At 55.8% G+C, this 20697-nt stretch overlaps 6 protein-coding genes across 6 annotated transcripts; 4 read left to right on the top strand and 2 right to left on the bottom strand.

Annotated features, from left to right (window-relative positions):
* Window positions 1-2177: 2177 nt before the first annotated feature.
* C8A04DRAFT_13762 (cation efflux protein) lies at window positions 2178-4069 on the bottom strand (the record flags this gene model as incomplete). Its single annotated transcript, XM_062777845.1, has 5 exons — window positions 2178-2405; window positions 2463-3273; window positions 3319-3719; window positions 3795-3878; window positions 3944-4069. The coding sequence occupies 5 exons, from the start codon at window positions 4067-4069 to the stop codon at window positions 2178-2180; spliced, it is 1650 nt and encodes a 549-aa protein (XP_062635206.1).
* Window positions 4070-6970: 2901 nt separating this feature from the next.
* Window positions 6971-7657, top strand: C8A04DRAFT_30525 (glutathione S-transferase; the record flags this gene model as incomplete). The annotated part of the gene is made up of 1 exon (XM_062781413.1): window positions 6971-7657. The coding sequence occupies one exon, from the start codon at window positions 6971-6973 to the stop codon at window positions 7655-7657; it is 687 nt and encodes a 228-aa protein (XP_062635205.1).
* Window positions 7658-8347: 690 nt separating this feature from the next.
* C8A04DRAFT_38741 (uncharacterized protein) lies at window positions 8348-10122 on the top strand (the record flags this gene model as incomplete). The annotated part of the gene is made up of 3 exons (XM_062784332.1): window positions 8348-8752; window positions 8812-9850; window positions 9899-10122. The coding sequence occupies 3 exons, from the start codon at window positions 8348-8350 to the stop codon at window positions 10120-10122; spliced, it is 1668 nt and encodes a 555-aa protein (XP_062635204.1).
* A 1005-nt stretch (window positions 10123-11127) lies between these two features.
* Window positions 11128-13387, top strand: C8A04DRAFT_30523 (MBOAT, membrane-bound O-acyltransferase family-domain-containing protein; the record flags this gene model as incomplete). Its single annotated transcript, XM_062781412.1, has 5 exons — window positions 11128-11410; window positions 11513-11580; window positions 11684-12265; window positions 12343-13204; window positions 13281-13387. The coding sequence occupies 5 exons, from the start codon at window positions 11128-11130 to the stop codon at window positions 13385-13387; spliced, it is 1902 nt and encodes a 633-aa protein (XP_062635203.1).
* Window positions 13388-13961: 574 nt separating this feature from the next.
* On the bottom strand, window positions 13962-15022 carry C8A04DRAFT_13740 (uncharacterized protein; the record flags this gene model as incomplete). The annotated part of the gene is made up of 2 exons (XM_062777838.1): window positions 13962-14687; window positions 14909-15022. 2 exons carry the CDS (start codon window positions 15020-15022, stop codon window positions 13962-13964), a joined length of 840 nt encoding a protein of 279 aa, XP_062635202.1.
* Window positions 15023-18034: 3012 nt separating this feature from the next.
* On the top strand, window positions 18035-20452 carry C8A04DRAFT_30521 (uncharacterized protein; the record flags this gene model as incomplete). The annotated part of the gene is made up of 2 exons (XM_062781411.1): window positions 18035-18958; window positions 19028-20452. 2 exons carry the CDS (start codon window positions 18035-18037, stop codon window positions 20450-20452), a joined length of 2349 nt encoding a protein of 782 aa, XP_062635201.1.
* Window positions 20453-20697: the final 245 nt, after the last annotated feature.

The following is a 20697-nucleotide window of genomic DNA, read 5'->3' as shown; positions in this document are numbered from 1 at the left end:
TCTGTTTTTATTTTTCATGCGCTTCCCACCTTCCGTTTCTCTATCACTTCCCTCTTCTCTTTTTCGAATCTCTCTCTCCTCAATTTCCAGCCTCCCGACAAAGCCCGGTCTGACTTGGCCTGGCCCGGCCCACAGGCCGTCGGGCCACCTCAGCTTGGAGGCGGATAGGTAGGTAATCTGGGAAAATGCGGTCCGGATGAAATATCTCGCATTTCGTCGTCTGCAGTGTTGTTGGTTGGGCCGCCGCTTACTATGCCCGCGCATGCATTGATGACATTGGCTGACCCGTTGTTGAAAAAAAATATGGGGATTTGTATCCATCCATCACGTCCGTCTTATCCGCGTAGGAGCGTGATCCGTCATCCGGAACCCTTCTGTTTGTGGTAACAAGATTACAGTCAAAACGAGCGGATACCGAACGCGCAATGCGAGCCAAGGTGCTGAGTCTCTACCTGTCTGTCATGCTGGGAAACCTCTCGGACCGCTGGCCGGTATAATTACGCTGCACGACAAGGCTGTGCATGACCTAGCGCCACCACATGGAAAACATGGGACGAAAAAAAAGGGTAGTGTACATAATGCGCATTGGCGATGTGGTCGATGGCGCTGGCCATGGTGGGTGGTGGCCATTTTGGTCCATCGCCGCATCTCCATCAATTGTGTGAAATCGGGGAACGAGGACCCCTCCCTTGTCGAATGACGGCACATCGAATGCTGCTGCCTGCAGCCTGGTGGCACGCACGCGCCATCTCATACGCTCAGAATGCCCTCTCACAGGGTTGATGCGCTGTAACGTTGGTGGTGTGTGGTGGGTTGTGGTTGTATTGCCCGAGCGCCCATCGGGGATGAAACACGGCGCGCGCTCACGGCCCTGTGGGGTTTCGGAGGTTAGAAGGTCGATCTTGATGAAGCGTTTCCGCGATGCTGTGCTGAGATTGGAAACACATGCAGTGAGGGGAGGAGGACAGAGGGGTAAATTATTGGTTAGGGCGTTTCCCCATTGGACTGTGAAACGACCCCTTTGGGCTCCCACGTTGTTGAAGGGAAGGAACGACCGAGCGTTTGTATCTAGGTTCCTCTTCGGGTGGTCTGAGTTCAGACGAACTCCTTGCGGGGCGGAATGGAACGAAGCGGCCCTTCATCCCATCTTGAGCGGTCCGCACGGTTCTCCAAACTTTCGGGACCAAAACCATGACGAAAGAAAACAACAGCCATTGTCATACTTCTAGTAATGTACATACGTGTACATGACCCATGACACTGCGCTCCCTGAAAAAAATAAGACGAGCGACAAACGGGTTGATCTGCCCGTGGCAAAAGAGCTGTGCATTTTCAACCCCGCATTATTCCTCTAAAGCCCAAAGAGAGTGAAGCAGGTGACACCAAGAGCTGGAAACTATCGATTCATTTGATGTTCTCGATAAGTCTATATATATCCATCCCCTCTTCTCCCATTAGAGCAAGCCTCCTCCAAAACCTTCGAGTTCTATTTTTATTACATTTACCTTAGATAATACTGTGCGTGTAATTCCATGGTTGGCGCAAGCAGGTGTGAGAGGCGTGATATCTGCCCGGTTGTGGGGTAGCGAAACCGAAGAACGCTGAACATGGAGCATTTAAAGTGATTCACCGGATTACCGGATCAACAGGACCTTCCGAAGCAGGTCAGACGTGGAAGTCGGTTGGTGTCTATTTCGAGTTGGAGAACGAGAAGTTGAGGAGTGCCGAAATGCCGAATATGTCCTGCTCGAATTCGTGTTGGCGACCAAAATCGTCCATATGCCGGACTGTTTTCTCACTTATAACCAACAACCTCGGACCCAGCGAGATACCGACAGGAAGCACTGTCGTGCGCAACCGGAACATCCTGGGGTGTACTTCCAGCACCGCCTCAACATTATGAATCATCCCCTCACCAAAAATCAAGGACGCTGAACCCAGAAAGTAAGATGCCAAATCTTTTCATCCCCCCAGGGAAAAAATACAAAACCAAAACGGCCCTCGCGAGCAACACGCAACCCAACCCACGCAACCCACCCTCCCGAATTCCAATTCCCATTCCTCTAAAACGCCGGGGGAAAATCACACAATTTTAGTACAACTACAGCGGGAACCAAGACATCACATGTCCAGCCAAGACGAATCGAGCCTATACCATCCTAGACCCAGCCCATAGATTAATGCTCGTGTCCATGTCCATGCCCATGCCCATCGTGTGCCTCCGCCGAGTGGCTACTCTCCGGCCGCGAAGACGTGCTCGGCAAGCAGCACCCCTGCCCCACACAGTCGTCTACACAAGCTAGTAAGCACGCATCACCGCCCGCAACGCTCCCACACCTCGATCCCGCTGCTGCTGGGGCTGCCGCTGCTGACGCCCCGTCTAGGCGCAGACCGCCGTCGTCATGCTCGTGGCCATGGCTGTGGCTGTGGCCGTAGTTGTTGTTGTCAAAGTTTTCGTTCACACTGTGGCCATGCGCCGGGTCGAGGCAGTACTCGGGCTGAATGGTGGCGCTGTGGATTCCGTAGGCGTGCAGGCACTTGCGTGCCATCATGGATAGTTCCATGTACTTCTCGCCGTTGGCCTCCGAGATGGGGAAGGCGATCTGAATGTGCATGGATGCGACGACCTGGGTGTCGGATAGCTGCCAGATGTGTACGTGGTGACAGCTGATCACGCCGGGGAGCGCCTGGATGTCCTCGCGCACGTCGTTGAGGTCGATGTGTTCGGGTGTTGCTTGCAAGAGGACTTTAGACGCCGCGATTGTGAGGGGGATGCAAGAGCGGAGGATGATGAGGGTGATGAGCAGTGAGACGGCGGGGTCGGCGTAGAACCGCCCCGGCCAGTCGGTCAGCCAGATGATGAGCGCTGTCACGATCACGCCGACGTTGCCGAGTGCGTCGCCAAGCACATGCAGCACCATCGCGTTCATCCCCATGTCGGCATGGCTGTGGCCGTGCTTCTTGCTCGCGTCCCGAGGCTTGTTGTGGTTGTGCGAGTGGTGAATTCCTGAACCCCGGCGGGACCGTTTCAAAGGTGATTTCGAGGTGCTGTAGCTTGCCTGCGACTCTCCCGCGGCCTTCTGGAGCAAGGGTGTGTCCTCCCGGGGATCCGTCTCGTCGACCACGGCGGTTTCGTCTTCACTGCTCGAGGCATCATCCGGCTGGGGCCGGCAAGCGGCAATGATATCTTGTCGGAAACTCGCGGGGTGAATGCTCATGTCGCCAATGCTCGTGACCCGCCCGTTCCGGTTGCTTCCCCGCGTGCGTCGATCTCTGTGTCCAGACCCAGACACCGCCGCCCCATCGTCACCGCCATACCCAGTCCTGCTATTCCTCGGCGACCCTTCTGTCGAAACCCTGAACCTGGCCACAGCCGCCTCCGGGAAGAGGTCGGGACTAGCCTCATCCCCCACAATCTCATGGTCCGCCGGCTGGCCAGCTCGACCCTCCTCGGCAGCTCTCTCGTCCCCATGGGCATGCGAATGCTCGTGTTCGTGACTATGTTCTCCTGGCCCATGCGAATGCCCATGTCCCCCCAAAACAACAAAGCCGACCAAGTTGGATGCCAGCCCCAAGCAGCCTACTATGAGGATGAGCTGTGCGTTCCCAATCTCCGGCGGGTCGAGGAATCGTGTGAGAGCTTCAAGGACGATAGATACGCAGAGGGCGATCAGGAAAACAGCGTTGAAAAAGGCACCGAGGATTTCAGCCCGGAGCCACTGTAACACCCCAACGTCAGCACACATGTCCAATCATTACGACACCCATGCAGCCAGCTCTTGTGGAATACTCACCCCATACGAGAATTTATCCGTAGTCGCTTTCCTCGCCACCGATACCGCCCATAGCCCCACAAGCAAAGAGATGATATCGTTAAGCTGTGATCCGGACTCCCGTTAGCCAAATGGTATCAGAAACGCCGGGACGAAGCGTGGGTGCTTACCATATGAAAGGCATCAGCCATCAGCGCTAGCGAGTGGACAGCGAAGCCAACACCCAATTCGAGGAGGAAGAAGAGGGTGTCAAGTGCAAGCATCACTTTGATGCGCGTCGATTTGGACCACGCCATGGCGGGCGAGAATGGGCCAGAAGCCCGCTTGTTGAAGTCTCTTTGTATCTGCGCTCGCGGTTTCGGAGAGGGATCGAATCGAATCGAATCGGGTCAGTCGGTCGGTCGCGCAAGCCTAGTGTAGCGTCCTAAACGATAGAAATCCGGGTGTCGGTTTGAAGGTTTTCGAGTTGTCGGAAGGGATGAAGTCGTTTTTGTTTGCGGCGCAGATCCAGGTCAGATGTTGGAAGTGAAAAGTTGCCGCCTTGTCATCTATTCTGGGTCCGAGTCTGATCCCGCCTTGGCAGGGCGGGCGCAGCGGCGCAAAGCAGCTGACGCTGATGAACAGGAGGCAAGGGAATAAAATGGGGTAAGAATAGTCGCGCCGCTCGGGCTTGGTGATGTTTTACGAGATCTGTCCCCTTGTCTCAGAGAAACGACCGAGCGGGCGGGGATGAGAGTTAGTTAACTTTAAAAAATGAGGGCGATGCCACGGCGATCCTGGAGCTAAGAGAGCCGAGCTAAATGCGCCTCGGGATATGGCGATGCGGAAATCGACGGGATTAAAGGACTTTCGGAGTTCCTTTAAAACATCGCGAGGGAAAGTTTAAAAACCGCCGTCGCGCTCCGCAAACCGCAATGGCAGCGATCGATTAATTGTGTTCGCGCAAAAGCATCGAGAAAGTGGGAATGCAAAGCGGCAACCCCCGGCGCGCTCAGGTGGTGACATCAGGTGCTGCCAGGGTCGGGTGCTCGAGGCGAGCGACGAAGCCCCGCCAGTGGCTGGCCTCTGGTTGTGATGCCCCGCACCGTTCATCAGCCCATTTTTTACCCTCGGCACGGAACAGAGCCGCGAAACTTCGAGTCGGCTTCCATCTTTATTGACTCTTGTCTCCGTCGGAGGCTCGGAGACACAGCAGACGACCATATTTACATGGGTAATACCGAGTCGGGAATATGTTGTTTACTTTGCCAACCGGCGTATATCACGGCATCCTTGGATATAATGACAAAGGCCATCTCGCCCGTTGTTCAGAGCCGGAAAGTCATGGAAGCCATGTGAGACGACCTGCCCGGGGAACCAATAAATGGCAGTCTAACAGCCCAAAACGGTTGCAACAAGACGCTAGTTAAATAGTTATGCAACGGCCAAACGGTTAGCGTTATTCTCTGACCGCTTCAATCTGCGAATGCAAAAAATCAGAGGCCTAGTTACTAATTAACGGTTAACTTGATATTGCGGGCAATGTTCCTTAACCACATGCACGATCGAGTGCGCCAGCTGACACACGTCCATGTTAATAGTCCATGGGACCATTTTGGAGCTCCTAACTCAACCACGCGGGCACAGTTCACTTACCCTTCCCTTCCCTTACTTTTTGATCCCTGGCGGGGATAATGTGATTAAAATAAAGAGAAGAGAAGAGAAAAGGGAAAGATTTATAACATAGTGGGATGTCTAGAGGGTAATTACGTACGAGTCGTTGAACGAAGATGATTCCGCATTCGGCAAGGTACAGAGGACAAAACTCGACGGTGTGTAAGAGCGCCAAGTCTTGTCAACCATATCTCTGTGTGCCGTTGGCGAGGTCTTCGACAGAGCCTTGGGGCTTGTGCGTGGAAGTATTTGTACCGGGCCGGTTTATAAAAATATTTCCGTGATTAACTACCTACATACCTATGTAGGTAGCTCTAGGGGTATAGAGAGGTGGCCGAGTGCCTATCGATTGATTGCCTTAGAACTTGCTCACCAGGGTTTTCTCTCCAAACTCTGGGCGAGATTTGACCTCCTGCATAACTTTTAACCTTTCCAATTTTTTTCCTGCAGGACTCAAGACCAAATAACAGCTCGCATTCGAGAAACAACCGAGCGACCTCCACTATATTCAATTATAATTGGGAAGATTCACCCACCGCGAGAGCCCACCGTTCGATTGATACCCGCTGTCTCGGGACTAAGTGCCTCCTCTGATATCTTGCATCAACAACGAGAGGAAGACGCAAGAGAGGACCGCTAGGGTGCAGCCGATTGGCCACACACTTTTGGTCGCATCCCGCGCTGTTCAGATTAACTTCTCACCGCAGCACCTTGGTCGAGGCTTTTCCCCACAATTTTTTGATGTAACTGCGTATTCCGAGTCCGGCACCGTATTGCTCAGAGCCTCGTGAAAGGTCGGCGAATTTAGAACGAGAATGTGTTGTGGCTTACCACGGGGACGACGCAGATGGGAAGTCCAATTCTAGACCACGGACTTGTTCTTGCTCCTGCTTCCCCTTTTCTGAAGCGTGCTCAAAGATGGTTTGGTCATGGTTGCGACTAGTTCCCAACTTCGAGCCCACTTCGACATTGATCGTCTGAGGGGATTTCTCCCCGGATATATTCTGGCTATCTAGAATCTTGTTAACCGGTCGCCCAAAGTTTAACTAGTGTACTTGATTCGAAACGAGGAGTGGGACTGAAGGAAGCGCGCGCTCGGCGACATTTGTAAGCCAAGAGTTCAAGGACGGACATCGATTTGCCCGATGTTGGATCCACCGTCCCGGACGCAACTCCGGGACAGCATCGATCTCTGAAAATCACTCGGATCGAAATTACGAAACCGAAAGATGTGTAATATGCTTGCTAAGCATAGGTGAAGGCTTAGAAATGTGACCCTCAGGGCTCCTGGAGTCCTGCATTGAAACTTCGTGGAAGCTTGGATGAGTTGCACAACGGATGATGAGTGTGGAGATACATGGAAGGTGATGGGGAGACGTTTGACAAGAATTGGAAGGAACACTCGAGAGATGGGCGGGTTATAAGTACCGTCGTGCTCCCCTGCCTCTGTTGCCACCAAATCCCAACGACAGCCTCCAGCATCCAAACACGACGACTCAACTGAACCAGACACTCCAACCACCAGCAAAAACAACAAACTCACCATGTCGGCTCAAAGCAACCTAAAGCCCATCAAGGTGTGGGGCAAGGGCGGCCCCAACCCGCCCAAGGTGGCCATCATCCTCAAGGAGCTGGGCATCCCGCACGAGATCGAGGACATCCCCTTCGCGGACGTCAAGACTGCCAAATACCTCGCCGTCAACCCGAACGGCCGCATCCCCGCCATCGAGGACCCCAACACGGACCTTACCCTGTGGGAGTCGGGCGCCATCCTCGAGTACCTGATCGAGAAGTACGACACGGAGAACAAGCTCAGCTTCCCTGCCGGCTCGAACGAGTCCTTCCTCGCCAAGCAGTGGCTCTACTACCAGACGACCGGCCAGGGCCCGTACTACGGCCAGGCCGTCTGGTTCACCAAGTACCACGGGGAGCAGCTGCCGAGCGCGATCGAGCGGTATGTGAAGGAGATCAACCGCGTTGTGAGCGTGGTGGAAGGTCACCTGGCGAGGCAGAAGGAGGAGCATGGCGGCAAGGACGGGTTTGATGGGCCCTGGTTGGTCGGCAACAAGCTTTCGTATGCGGATTTTGCCTTCTACCCGTGGCAGAAGGTCGCCAAACATATCTTTGGCGGCGAGGGCGGCGGATACCAGGAGAGCGAGTACCCGCTGGTGAACGAGTGGGTGGCTAAGCTTGCTGCGCGTGAGTCGGTTAAGAGCTCCTTTGACTGGTAGGGTGTTGCGAGGGGGGCAGGGCGTTGGGATTCGGTTTCAACAGATGTGTAGCAAGGGTTACTGTACACTAGCATAGTACTGTACGTTAGTGCGAATGAGATTGAAGCTTGATGATGTTGTCGTGTCAACCTAATTTGTTTGTTTAAAGTCTGGGGGGCTCGTTGACTCCAGACGGTTTACCCGTTAGGGCCATCCGTGTAGGGAGGATAACCCCTCGCAGGATCGCTTGAGACTAGACCCACGACATTGCCCGATGTCCAACCAGCATCGACCTCAATCTTGAAGTGTCCATCTTGGCAGTTTTGATGGTTGTTGAAGAAAGAAGAAGTGGATCCTGGGGAATTGGATCCAGTGCATTTCAATTGGCCAGACACGTGGATCAGGGTTGCATCCCGCAAAAGGCACCCCGCTGCCGTCGCAATTCGATCCGGACTTATCGCAATCGGTTCGCCGGTCCCCGGATGACACAATTGATCCCTTGAACCCTTGAACATGCCGGTGAGCCACTTCCGGCCGTTTTCATCCCACCATCTCGCAAAGAGTTCCAGTGTCGGTTGATGTTCCTTGAGAAGTGGTCGTGAATTTGATGATTTAATCCCTTTTATATCACATATTAAAGCACCTTGGTTTCCTCTTATTTCATCTTTTTTTCTACCTTATCTTCAAGCTACACCGCTTAGCATCGTGCCCATGGAACCCCAAGAATCCAACCCGGACCTCGAGTCCTTTCGGGAGCAATGGAAAGCCGAAGTACGGGCCAAGCAAGCCGGGCCGGGCCCATCCCGCCCGCAGCATCACCAGCAGAAAACGGCTGGACCATCAGCATCGGTCGGGACCACCATCAAGCCTGACCCGGCTCACCGGAAGCCGCCACAATCTTCTCATAAACCCGCGGTTCAGGACGAGGACGAGGAGTATGTCTCGCCCCGGCCATTTGATGAGCCAGCGACTGCCGTGGAGGACGCATCATCGCTGAGAGAGGGGTTGGAGAAGAGGGAACCTGTGTCGGCTCTCGAGCACTATGAGCGAGCGGTGGAGAAGGAGGCTGTGGGAAACCTGGGGGATAGTTTGAAGCTGTACAGGAAGGCCTTTCGGGTGCGTTATGCCAGATGGTTTGATTTCGGCGACGAGACACAGGACTGACAGGACTCTAGCTGGACGATGCGGTTCATCAAAAGTACAGGAACAAGCACTTTCCTAGGCCACCACCCAAGCCTGCGTCGACGACAGCGCCGGCAGCCTCGGCAAAGGATGCCTCGAAAGATTCGGCACCTACGTTAGCATCTGCGACCACTGCTTCCTCGAGCGAGCAACCCCTATCCATGCATGACCTGATCGCCAGTTTCTCAGTCATGTCCATCACCCCAGCACCCCCAGAGATCGAGGGCACACCACCCCCACCGTGCCCGCTCGCTGCCCTCCCGGAAGAAATCCTGGTGCACATCCTCCGTGACGTCGCGCTTCTCGATGTCGGCGATTATATGCGGCTCGCACAAGTTTGCAAGCGCTTGGCCTACCTCGTGTCTACGGAGGACCGCATCTGGCGACGGATCTGCTTGGGAAGCGAATTCGGCTTTGGCGCGATGCATTACCACTGGCAAAAGCAGGTATCATGGGGCCCCATTACCGAGGAGGATCTACTCCGCGAGGCTACCGAAGCCGAAGAAGCCGCCGTGGCCGCGGCCGCTGAGTTGGCGGCTGCCGTGCCCGGAAACGAAGATTCCTCGGAACTAACCGAACCCGTCCTCCCGATCCCCCCGCTCACCCTCGCCGAGCGATCGGCTCATCACACCTCCGAAAAGACCACCACAACCCTCGCCTCCTACGACACCCTCTACGCCCAATCCTGGCAGCGCATGTTCCGCCAGCGTCCCCGCATCCGCTTCAACGGCTGCTACATCTGCACGGTGAACTACATGCGCTCCGGCCAGTCGTCCTCGAACCAAGTCACTTGGGGCTCGCCCGTGCACATCGTCACGTACTACCGCTACCTGCGCTTCTTCCGCGACGGGTCCTGCCTCAGTCTGCTCACCACCGCCGAGCCGGCCGATGTCGTCCACCACCTCACCCGCGAGGCAGCGGCGCTACACGCGGGCGGGGCCAACGCTCATTTGCCGAGCGCGGTGGTGCAGCCGGCGTTGCGCGGGCGGTGGAAGTTGGCCCGTAACGCGGATGGAGGGAATAATAGCCTTAGTAAATTGCCGGCAAGACCGGCTGGGGCTTGGGGGGAACTTGGTGAAGGAGATGTGGCGATTGAGACGGAAGGTGTGAGTAAGTACATCTACCGGTTGGATTTGTCGCTGGGCCATGCCGGGCGGTCGAGGGGCTCGAGGAACAATAAGATGGACTGGAAGGGGTTTTACAGTTATAACACGTTGACGGACGACTGGGCGGAGTTTACGATGCGGCATAATAAGCCTTTTTTCTTTAGTCGGGTGAAGAGTTATGGTGTTCAGGGGGCATAGTATCTGTTGGGCAATGGACTTGGTATTGTTGGCAAGCGGGAGCGGATCATATCTTGGTTAGATTTCTGATAAATGAGTTTACGAATCTATTAGACGTCTAGTAATTGCGTTTGTTTTATTTTAATTTTTTATTGTATTTTCCCCTCCTCCGAAATCGCGACGTTTCTCTCGTTCAATTCAAAGTACACTACGTAGTTGGGGCCATCCCGAGGCAGTGGAAAAAGGGGTTCAGGGGCACTTTCAGCGAGGCCTTGGCGTTGAAAGCCTGTGTCAGCTGCGGCCAACCGGCGGCGGGTCCACGCTGCGCCTCGGGCCGCACGTGTGAAAGTGGTGGACCCTTGAAAGCACGGAGCTCGAACAGCTGTCAATCTGGAACGCGGCTCCCCGTCTCAATTTATCGACAACCTTGAAAGCACGTCCCGACAGGGGGAAAGAAACTCCCAAGAGAACAACCACCCGAAGTACAGCCGCACAAACAAGAATCCTTCCGTTCTCACTCGGAGGTGAACTCGTCACCTCATCCTCACAATAACCCACTCGCCGGCCCGGCGCAATCCCCGATACGAGACCAAGCTTGGAATTTGTTCGAGTCCTGGTTTCATTCCCACGGCTGCGCCTCGAACGTGGGACCTTCTCTTCATAGCCCGAAGACGTGTCGATCTTCGATCCCGGTCACTGCGATTACATAGGATACGCGGAAACCTAGCAATCGGTAGACAGCTTGTTGTGGGGAGGAGAACACGAAAGAGGAGGATTATAATTGGAGGGATAGGAAGTGCTGGAAAGAATATTAGAGGAACCGGAGCGGAAACGGGGAATAGCATATTGCCCGTTCTCAGACGCCGTCGCTGTCTCTTTATACTTCACGTCGGGACGTTCAACCCAGCCCAGCATGTTCTAGGACACACGGCGCATACTTCCAAGGCCTGATCGACCCAATTGCTTTCTCGAAACCCAGTTTCCCAGCAGGGCCCGATCAACCGAGCTACCTACACCGCGACGATAATGGCCTCCCGTGAGGGCGGAAGTGGCCCGCTGGGGTTCCTCCGCAGCCTCTACGACCTCGACACACTAGACACACGCTTCACGACGCCCTCCTCCGTACCATACCGGGCCGTGACCGCACACGATAAGCGCGAGGACGATGGGGGGGATCGCGGGGCAACCAGCGGCAACAGCAAGCGTGCAGAGGCGCCGAAGTGGAAGACGCCGGAGTTTTATTTGTATTATTTGGTGTTCATTGTCGTGGTGCCGTATATGTTTTGGGTCGCGTACGATGTGTCGAGGCGTAGGTTCTTCCCGTTCTCTTGGAGGGAAGTTGGGATGTGATAGGTGCGGAGAAGGGGGAAGATCTGGAAACCAAGACAAGAATGTGGCTGACATGGCATAGCAACGGATCCGAGGTACAAAAAGTTTGAGAACCGGCTCGTGAAGGGGTGGATTCCGGGACGCAAGATCGTAAGCTAGCCCTGCTTTACCCACTACAACAGAGAAACAGCCTGGCGGGGTATGGACAGAGAGGGCGCAAAATATATAGGGAATATCCGCTAACTTGGCCTAGGATGTCTCAGACTCGCAATACTACACCTTCCGCATCAACCTACCCTATATGGCCCTCTTGTTGATCTTCCACCCGCTGTTGCGCCGCGTCTGGAACGCCGTGTACCCCATCCCTCAAGCGCTCAAGAACTCGCGGGCGACCGCCCCTGAGGCGGCCGAAGCAAGGCTGCGTCAACGCGCATCATACGACTCAGTCTTTGCTGTCTTTTTCTTGGTCGTCCTGCACGGGTTCTCGGCCGTCAAGATCTTGACCATTCTGGCCATCAACTACCGGCTGGTGACGACGGTGCCAAAACGGTACATCCCAGTCGTGACCTGGACCTTTAATATTTGCATCTTGTTTGCCAACGAGTTGAGCAACGGATACAAGTTCCGTGAGATGGCGCTGTACCTGACGGGGACTAAGGCGGAGACCCTGGGGACATATACTCCCGCTCTAGTTGCGCTAGGTCAGTGGATGGACCGTCGTGGGGGTTTGATTCGGCGCTGGGAGATCCTGTTCAACATCACCGTGCTTCGGCTGGTGAGCTACAACCTGGACTACTATTGGAGTATCGACCGGCGAAGCGCCAGTCCCGTCGAGGTATGTACTTCATTTCTTCCCTATTTTCATGCCGTGGCTTGTCCGACTCCTTGTATGTGGTCACTAACGCCGGCAAGAAGAAACAACTTGACCCTGCCAACCTCTCTGAACGTGACCGCATCGCCACGCCCTCCCAGCCCCACGACTTCTCCTTTCGCAACTACCTCGCCTACGCCATCTACGCCCCACTCTACCTCACGGGGCCCATCATCACCTTCAACGACTACATCTCGCAGCAGCGCTACCAACCGCCCACCATCTCCACCTCACGCACTATCAAATACGCCATCCGCTTCGCCCTCGTCCTGCTCGCCATGGAACTCGTCCTACACTACGACTACGTCGGCGCCATCTCCAAGTCCCGCCCGGACTGGTCCTCCTACACCCCCGCGCAGCTCTCCCTCCTCTCCTACTTCAACCTCCACATCATCTGGCTCAAGCTCCTGCTCCCCTGGCGTTTCTTCCGCCTCTGGTCCCTCGCCGACGGCGTCGACCCGCCCGAGAACATGCTCCGCTGCGTCAGCGACAACTACAGCACCCTCTCCTTCTGGCGCGGCTGGCACCGCAGTTACTACCGCTGGCTGCTGCGGTACATCTACATCCCCCTGGGCGGCTCCAGCTTCCGCACCGCGCGCGACGCCACCCGCACTGTGCTCACCTACCTCGTCGTGTTCACGTTTGTCGCGTTGTGGCATGATATCAAGCTTAATCTGCTGATTTGGGGCTGGTTGATCGTGGTGTTTTTCTTGCCGGAGATTGCGGCGACGAGGTTGTTTCCGCGAAGGAAGTGGGAGGGGAGGCCGACGGCGTATCGCATGTTGTGCTGTGTGGGCGGGGTGGGGAACGTGTTGATGATGGTTTCGGCGAATTTGGTCGGGTTTGCGGTTGGGTTGGATGGGCTGGAGAGTATTGTGCGGGGGATCTTTAGGGATTATTCTGGTAGGTTTCTCACACTCTCTCTTCCTTTCCGCTTCACCACTCCTGTCTGTGTTTTCGCTAACGCTTTTCTATGTAGGTCTTGTATTTCTCTTCACGGCATGCTCGGCGCTGTTTGTAGGTATCCAGGTGATGTTTGAGATACGGCAGACGGAGCTGAGACGGGGTATCAATTTGAAGTGCTGAAGTGTCAGCTTCTTAGCGTGGGAAATTAAGGTTAGGTGAGGGGGTTGTGTGACTTGTAGCATGCATGCATATACCTACACATACCATACCATACGTTTAGCATATGTAATAGACGATTGATTGTAATAGTAGTGAGACGGACGCCCCTTCGCTGCCGGTGGACGAATTGGAGCGTGGGCAATAAATGTGGGCTGCCTGCCTGTCTACCTGTTGACCAGATGATGGGATATCAATGTGATAATGTATGTACCACCAGGCTAGGGTGGGCGGTGGTCGGTTATGTTCTTGTGGGATGGATCTCGGCTGTCGCCGGTCGATACGACCGTCTGTAGTACATGTGCTACAACTCCCGCCGCATCTTCTTAAAAAAGATTTGACTTCATACGGAACTGTTGTTCTAGTTTTCAATCTTATGCAATAACTGCGGGTATATCCAATATCCTTCCACTTCCCACGTGCGGCGTATACACGCACCATAACATTCGTAACCCTTCCCAGCCTCGACTTGCTCGTACAATGCACATGCACATCATCCCACATTACACAGACCCCCCCTTTTGTTGACAAACAAGTATTACGACGAAGACGGCTTAACCATCTCCACGTCTCCAACTCCACCGCCATGCCCGCCGCGCTCCCTATCCCCCCTCGAAAACTTCCCCTGCTTCCCCAGCTTCGTCTCGGTCACATACCCCCGCAGCCAAATCACGCCCCAGGCCACGCCAAACACAACCAGACACCCGACCGCAATCCCAAACACATACGCCGCCACCAGCGCGCCCTGCGAGCTCGGGTCCAGGAAGTCGTACGGATAAAAGTCCTTGGCGGCCTTGGTGATGTACGCGACGGCGAGATACAGCGCCAGGAGCAGGATCAGCCAGAGCATGTGCACGGCGGGCGGCGGCTGCGTACGCGGGACGAGCAGCTCAAACAGCGCAAACACGCTGTTGAGCGCGTGCTGGGAGACGTTGCTCCATCCGGTGAACACCTCGGGCCACCAGTGACCCGAGAAGAGGCGGCCCCAGAAGACGATGGTGACGATGAAGGGGTAGACGATGATCGTGGTGTAGAAGGCGGAGTGTAGGGCCTGGAGCGGGCGGGGGAAGCGGTCGAGGAGGGCGTGGCCGGTTGGGGAGCGGGCGTAGGTGAAGGTGTGGGTGGCGGCCGCGAGGAAGTAGAAGCCGAGGCCCCAGTAGGTGAGGTTGGTGAAGTAGCTGAAGGAGGCCTGGGAGGCCGCGCAGCCGGCGTGGGCGCACTGCCAGGCGAGGACAAAGAGGATGGTTGTGAAGATGTAGAGAGCCTGTTAGGAGGGGCGGGTCGCGCCGGCGAGTCAGTACCAGCGATGGTAAGGTGCGTGATCTACGTTTTCTTTGTCTCTCATGGAGTGAAGTCCACACACGGGGAGTGCCTTGATTATAGGAGGCCTCGCGGGTGGAGATCAGTTCATTTCCTCGCCGAGAGTTGGTCCCGTCTTGTCTGGCTGTCACAAAATTATGACGGGAGGGACGCGCGGTAACTCACGATAAGGGCTCTGCAAAAGAAGAGCGCCCACGGCGATAGCAGCCAGGACGTCTCGAACCGGTGGGTCGGGTCCCAGAGGTCGGTCCCGAACCGGAATGCCTGCCGGCCCGCCATAACTGACTGGGCCGATCACAGTTTGGGCTTGTCTTTGAGCCTGGGTCAAGAGCCGAAACTTAATTGATGGGCGACGCGGACACTGTGATAGCAGGGAGGGGTCGAAGATCGAATAGACCCGCTCTCAACTCGATTGTTGAGAAAAGAAGCTTTTCGAGAAGCGCGAGGAATTCGTCGCGTGAGATGAGTTCAGGAAAACCGATTTGACCCCAGTCTTGGCGATCCTGATGTTGGGGCCTGCCTGCGCCTCGACTAGGCCGCGGCATAAGCCCCAATCCGGCAGGCGAAGCTCCGGCACTGACACTTCCTTTCGTTACCGTCGAATTTTCCCTGTCCTGTTCAAACCTCAACTCGGGGTGTTATTAACCCGACAGGGGAAGTACCTGGCCAACGGTGCAAATGTGGAAGTGGGGGACAAGAGCGACGGGCTACGAGTATCGCGACGGTGACTTCTCCGGCAGATTCATCAAATCGGTGTGCCTCGGGGCGACTTGTCATACTAGCACGGCGACACGCGTCTAATGTCGAGCACCTCCAGCGGGTTCTCCAATTTGGGCATTCGTGGCCCATTGTGGCGGCTGATGGGATTGGGATTCTGACTGCCACAGCGTACGATAGCCAATCGTCAGAGGAAGGCACCCACCGAATCGCTCTGGCAAAGATGACCTCCGGAGCCCGACGGAGACTTGGGGAAGGAAGGAAGCGGTCGCCAGACAAACGAACGCATGCAAGTTGTCGTGTCCTGCTTCAGTCGAACCAGCCCGGGCCGTTTGTTGATTGTTGCTTGTTCGCCTAGACCTTTCGGGGGTGTTGGTGTTGAGAAGCGCTGTAACGCTAAAACAGGAAAGGGGGAGTGATTTTGGTGGGAGCGATTGAATGTTGCGTGGGTTTAATTATTTGACGGACATAACGTCCCCACCACAAACGCAACCTTCGGGAAGTGAATTGGGGAAATAGAAGCGGGATGTGAAAACTTCTAGATGCGGAATTTGTACATATGGTATAAAGGATTTCGCTTTCGGGAAATGTGAGTGTTTGCCCTCGTTAATGTTGTTTGGTCCCAAGAGACCGGGAAGGCGCAAACGCCGGGCGTTCGGGGCATCCAGACATTTCGTGGACCGTGCGAGGCTCCCCGCGTAAACTGTCCCGTCAAATTCTGGACCCCCCAATGCAGGGGTCGACGGGCGCCATCTGTCCGCATCTGGATCTTCACGCCCCAGAACCCCAGCGCGTGCAGGGCCAAACACAGGGTTTCTGCAGAAGGCGCCTGTTCGTCTCGCGCGGCCAACGCCCGTTGTTGGCGGCAGCGTTGCGTCCAACAACGAAAACAACCAAAACGCCATCGGGTCCCATGGGTATGGCGGCTGATGCATCGGCATTTGCGGGTGGTTTGTGGCAGGCATCGTGATCGGGGGAGCAAACGCCGCGGAATTTCCGGATACTGGCGGCTCCGCTGCATAGGTTGGTTGCTCTTGCCCATGGCCACCAGCTTGTCGTCCGCAGTACTTTCCACGTTTGCACAGTCGAGCGATATGAGTCGATGTCTGGTAATAACTCGCTACGAAGTAGGTACCTAACTATTGGACGCATTGGCGAGTATCAATCCGATTTTTGCGTCCAGCAGGCAAGTGCAGGTGGGACCGGGAGTCAGTGCTTTTGGGCCCCGGCCTCCGGGGGCGTGGCACGCAATCGGCAAGGTAGGCCCGTTTTCTCGGTTGGCCTGTGGATTGGTTCAGAAATTGGATGGTGAGCTCTTGGCCCGTTCGAATCTTTGCCGTTCACAAAAGGAACGAGCCCCTTTTCTGGCCCTCTGCAGCCTTTCCTGGTTGTGTTGTTCCCAGCCCGGGCAGCAAATATTGGCGTGCCCCGACTCCGACGCTACCTTACCTTGCCAACGTGCCTGACCCCCCTTTCCATCTGCACTGCGGGCACATGGACGCCAGGTTGCGGGCGCCTCCAGGTGTCCAGCACACCTCAATTCATTTTGGGACACCCCCTTCCCCAATCCTTCACCCTTAACCAGCGTCTGGCCCGTTCGCTCCGTGGGGTGTGTGTGCAAAGGTGTGCAAGGCACTTCCCGGTCTCCATACCAGGAACCAGCCCAATAGTTTCCGGTGGAGCGCATCTCTGATTTTGTTGCTCCTTCCCGCCGCTAAGTTCCTCTTTTGATCCCGATCGTCCTATCCCACTTCTTCTTCCCCTTGACAAGCGAGAAGCTGTCCGTGGTGCAGTCTTCACTGCCAAGTTCCCTCGTTTTTATCTTGCCCTTTCTCCCCCATTCCCGTTGTAAATACCTTCCGCCCAACTTTGAATTTCATCCCGCCTGGCCTTTTCTTCGTCCCATCTCACCTGCCTGCGTACCCGACGACTCGGTCCTACAGTACCCGCTCTTGACTCGGACCATCGACACTTGCGAACCGGCTTGGTGCGACCTTTTTGACGCAGGTCCCCGGACACAACTCATACCCCGCGCAAGACTCACCAACGCCGGAGAAGCAGTTGCTTGACCTACTCACTATCCTGTGGGACCTTGTTCCTAGCGCCTGACGAAAGACGGAGGACGACGAGCTTACCTAACTAAACATTGAGCCATATCGGGCGTTCCCTTGCATCCAGCACCGACAGCGCTGGGCTTTGGGCTTTGGGCTCCGTCACCATTATGTTGTATCCTAGGGCCTCTCCGTGACAGGCGCTCCGTTCAATCACCTGAAGCTTCCGCCAGCGCATAGGCGTGTATTCCGAACCCGACGACTTGTTCACTCTTGGGTACTTATCACTTGAATCAACTTTGGGTCTTGACTGGGTCTCTCTCTCCACAACACAACCGGGTTCTCGCAGGAGGCACAAGGCTGACGGTCCCACCCGCAAACCGCCGCGCCGCCTTGGACGAACGATAGCTCCTGCCGATCGCCGTCACGATCGGCGACGAATTACAGGAGCCGATCTCTCGGGACCTTGCGGTCCTCCTTCTCTGTGACCCCGGAAATACGTCACCCCACGAGATCCTCCGCCATGGATTTCTCACAGGCACCACAGGTGGCCTTTTCGGACCTTCCCATTGTGCTGTTGCCCGATGACGATGAGATTGAGATGCGGGCGGGCATCGGGCTCGAGCTTGATACCCGGCCCAAGGTGGAAGAGCCGCCACGAGCACCCGCCCCTCAACATCCCATTCCGTCTATGCAGCATGCTTTTGCGGAATCACTCGTAGAAGCCACTGGGGCGGACGCTGAAAACAAACCAAAGCTGCGCACTGGCGATGCCAAGGCAAGACGGGAGGAACTTTTGGACCAGGCCAGCTCCGACCCGCCCCCAACGGCCCTCTGGCGTGGGCGGCCGGGCCAGAAGGAACATGAGCTCTGCAGGCTGATTGCCCAGATATCATTTGGTGTGTATCTGCTCCTCCATGGCATGGCGAACAGCCAGACACTAGTCGTATCCATCCTACAGGGCCATATTGACGAGGTGGATGAGTTCTTGGAGACCACGGTGGAGGATATCGAGCTGGCCACGAGGGATATGGAGGATCGCATCAAGCACCTCAAGCTGCCCATGGACAACATTGGTGTTTTTGAGAAGATGCTGGAGGACCGCCAATTCCGAACGCAGATCCTAGAAGGGAACCAAAAGATCGAGCATATCTTGGCTCGCACTCAGGCTGCGCTCGACCAGACGACCCGTGATTTGTCCGAGGGTCTGGGGGCCACTAGGGACTTCACCATTTACTTGGCTGAGCAGCAGCATGGAAACTGGCGTCGGGATCGCCCCGATGTGATCGACATTTTCGACGCCATGAAGGGGAACACAGACGGGTGGTTTAATGCGTTCATGGATTTGCAAGCTAAAGCCGGCAGCTTGAACACCCTTATGGTCAGGCTAACTGACATGGTGTCCGAGATGGAGCGAAGGGCGGCAGAAGTGAGCCGCAAAACTCGGGTATGTTCACATCACCCACACTCGACGTGAAGGGTAAGTAATGAGAACTGGCACTGACTCCTCCAATAGCTTAGCCTCCAACCGCATTCGCCAAAGCACAGCCCTCGGCTATCGGATACGTCGTCCGTTACCACTCCCCCAACTTCACCGCTCCCCAAGATCACAACCTCGCCCCCGCGGCTCTCGTTACGACTGAGCACCCTCAAAACGGTAGATCTCTCCATTGATGTGACCGAAGCAAACCTATCTGTCAGGAAGGACAGTGTTCATGAGTTGCCGAGCGGAGATGGACTCTCGGCGCCATTGTCGCCTTTGATCGTCACTTCAAGATCCCCGCCACCCGAGAATTCGCCCCCGGAATCACCCATTGTACATGGACAACACATACAGCAAATACCAACATCGCCTCCCGCTCGAAATCCGCGCCGTGTTTCGAAGCGACCATCGGTACTCTTGGATTTGCCCAAACTTGAGGTGTCCAAGCAGCCTGAGGGCAGTCTGGAAGAGGAAGTGAAGGAAGGAGAAAATACGCAAGAGGAGACATTGTACATCTTGCAACCCAAAACTTACACGCCCCAGGCGACCCCCCAACCCTCACCTCGTGTCGCGGAGCGGCCCAAATCGAAACAGGAAACCCTGCGACCAAGGCAAGCCTCTTTGGCCTCTTCGACGTCCTCGGTTGAGTCGGCAGCCCAAGTCACGATCCAACCCACCAAGCCTCAGGCGCATCAACTGAAGATCGTCGAGATCGGAGCCCGGACTAGTATGATTAGGAACAGCAGCAGGATGAGCCAACGGCCGGATTCCAGGCCGATGCTGGGGCTCGATCACCCGCCCCAACCACCACAACTGACGATCCCTCAACAACCGGCCGCGGTGCCAACGCCGAGGGCGTCCCTTAGACAGCGCCTGTCCCTAAAAACTGGTCCCCTGGAATCAATCCAGGTCCCTCCTCCACATGGTGGTGCTCTGCACCGACCACTACAGACCGCGCCCCGACTCTCCCAAGCCCCCGACTCCGCATACGCATCTGACATGGAGCGCCCCCCGGTCCACTCTATGGCGTCCATTAACTCGTCCATGGTCGACTTCTCGCCTCCTTTTGCCCACCCAGGGATGATTCCCTCGCCACACTCCGAACGCCAATTCTTCCGCCCCGTACAAGCGAGCCCGTACTCGCCGCTGCAGCAGCGACCCCATACCGCCGGGACCGTGGATCCGCACCGCTTCCCGCCCCCTCCCCGACACACGCCCTCGGCGATGGGGATGAGCATGATGAGCAGTGCTACCGGCATGACGGGCAAGACGAGCAAGTCAGTGAAAAAGAAGCGCAGCGCGTTTGGCTGGCTCAAGAAGGCGTTTGCCCTTGACGAGGAGGAGCGCGCCACGTTTGAGCAGAGACGGGTCGAGCAAAACAGCAACAACCCTTATTATGAACCTAAGAGCCAGGAGTTCCTGGACGGCAAACGTGTTCGGCCGCGGCCCGCTTATTAGAGCGGAAGCTAGTTCGAACGGGACGGCTTGGACGACGACTGCCATGGCGAAGTTGCGGGTTTCGGATAATGCTGCGGGACCAAGAACTCTTTAATAACTCGTGCTCGGGGAAAACGCGGCCCGTGCCGGATTATGCGTGGTCGGCTGTGTATAAAGAGCCGCTCTCCGCTTGCATGTGGTTCATGCATTGACGCATGAGACCAGCCGACAAATTCCCGGCCTATAACAGACACCGATATATGACC

The sequence above is a fragment of the Dichotomopilus funicola genome (genome assembly GCF_033296635.1).
Source record: "Dichotomopilus funicola strain CBS 141.50 unplaced genomic scaffold C8A04scaffold_52, whole genome shotgun sequence".
Lineage (NCBI taxonomy): Eukaryota > Fungi > Ascomycota > Sordariomycetes > Sordariales > Chaetomiaceae > Dichotomopilus > Dichotomopilus funicola.
The sequence above is the reverse complement of the archived record's forward strand: the minus strand, read 5'-3'. Positions and strand labels throughout refer to the sequence as shown.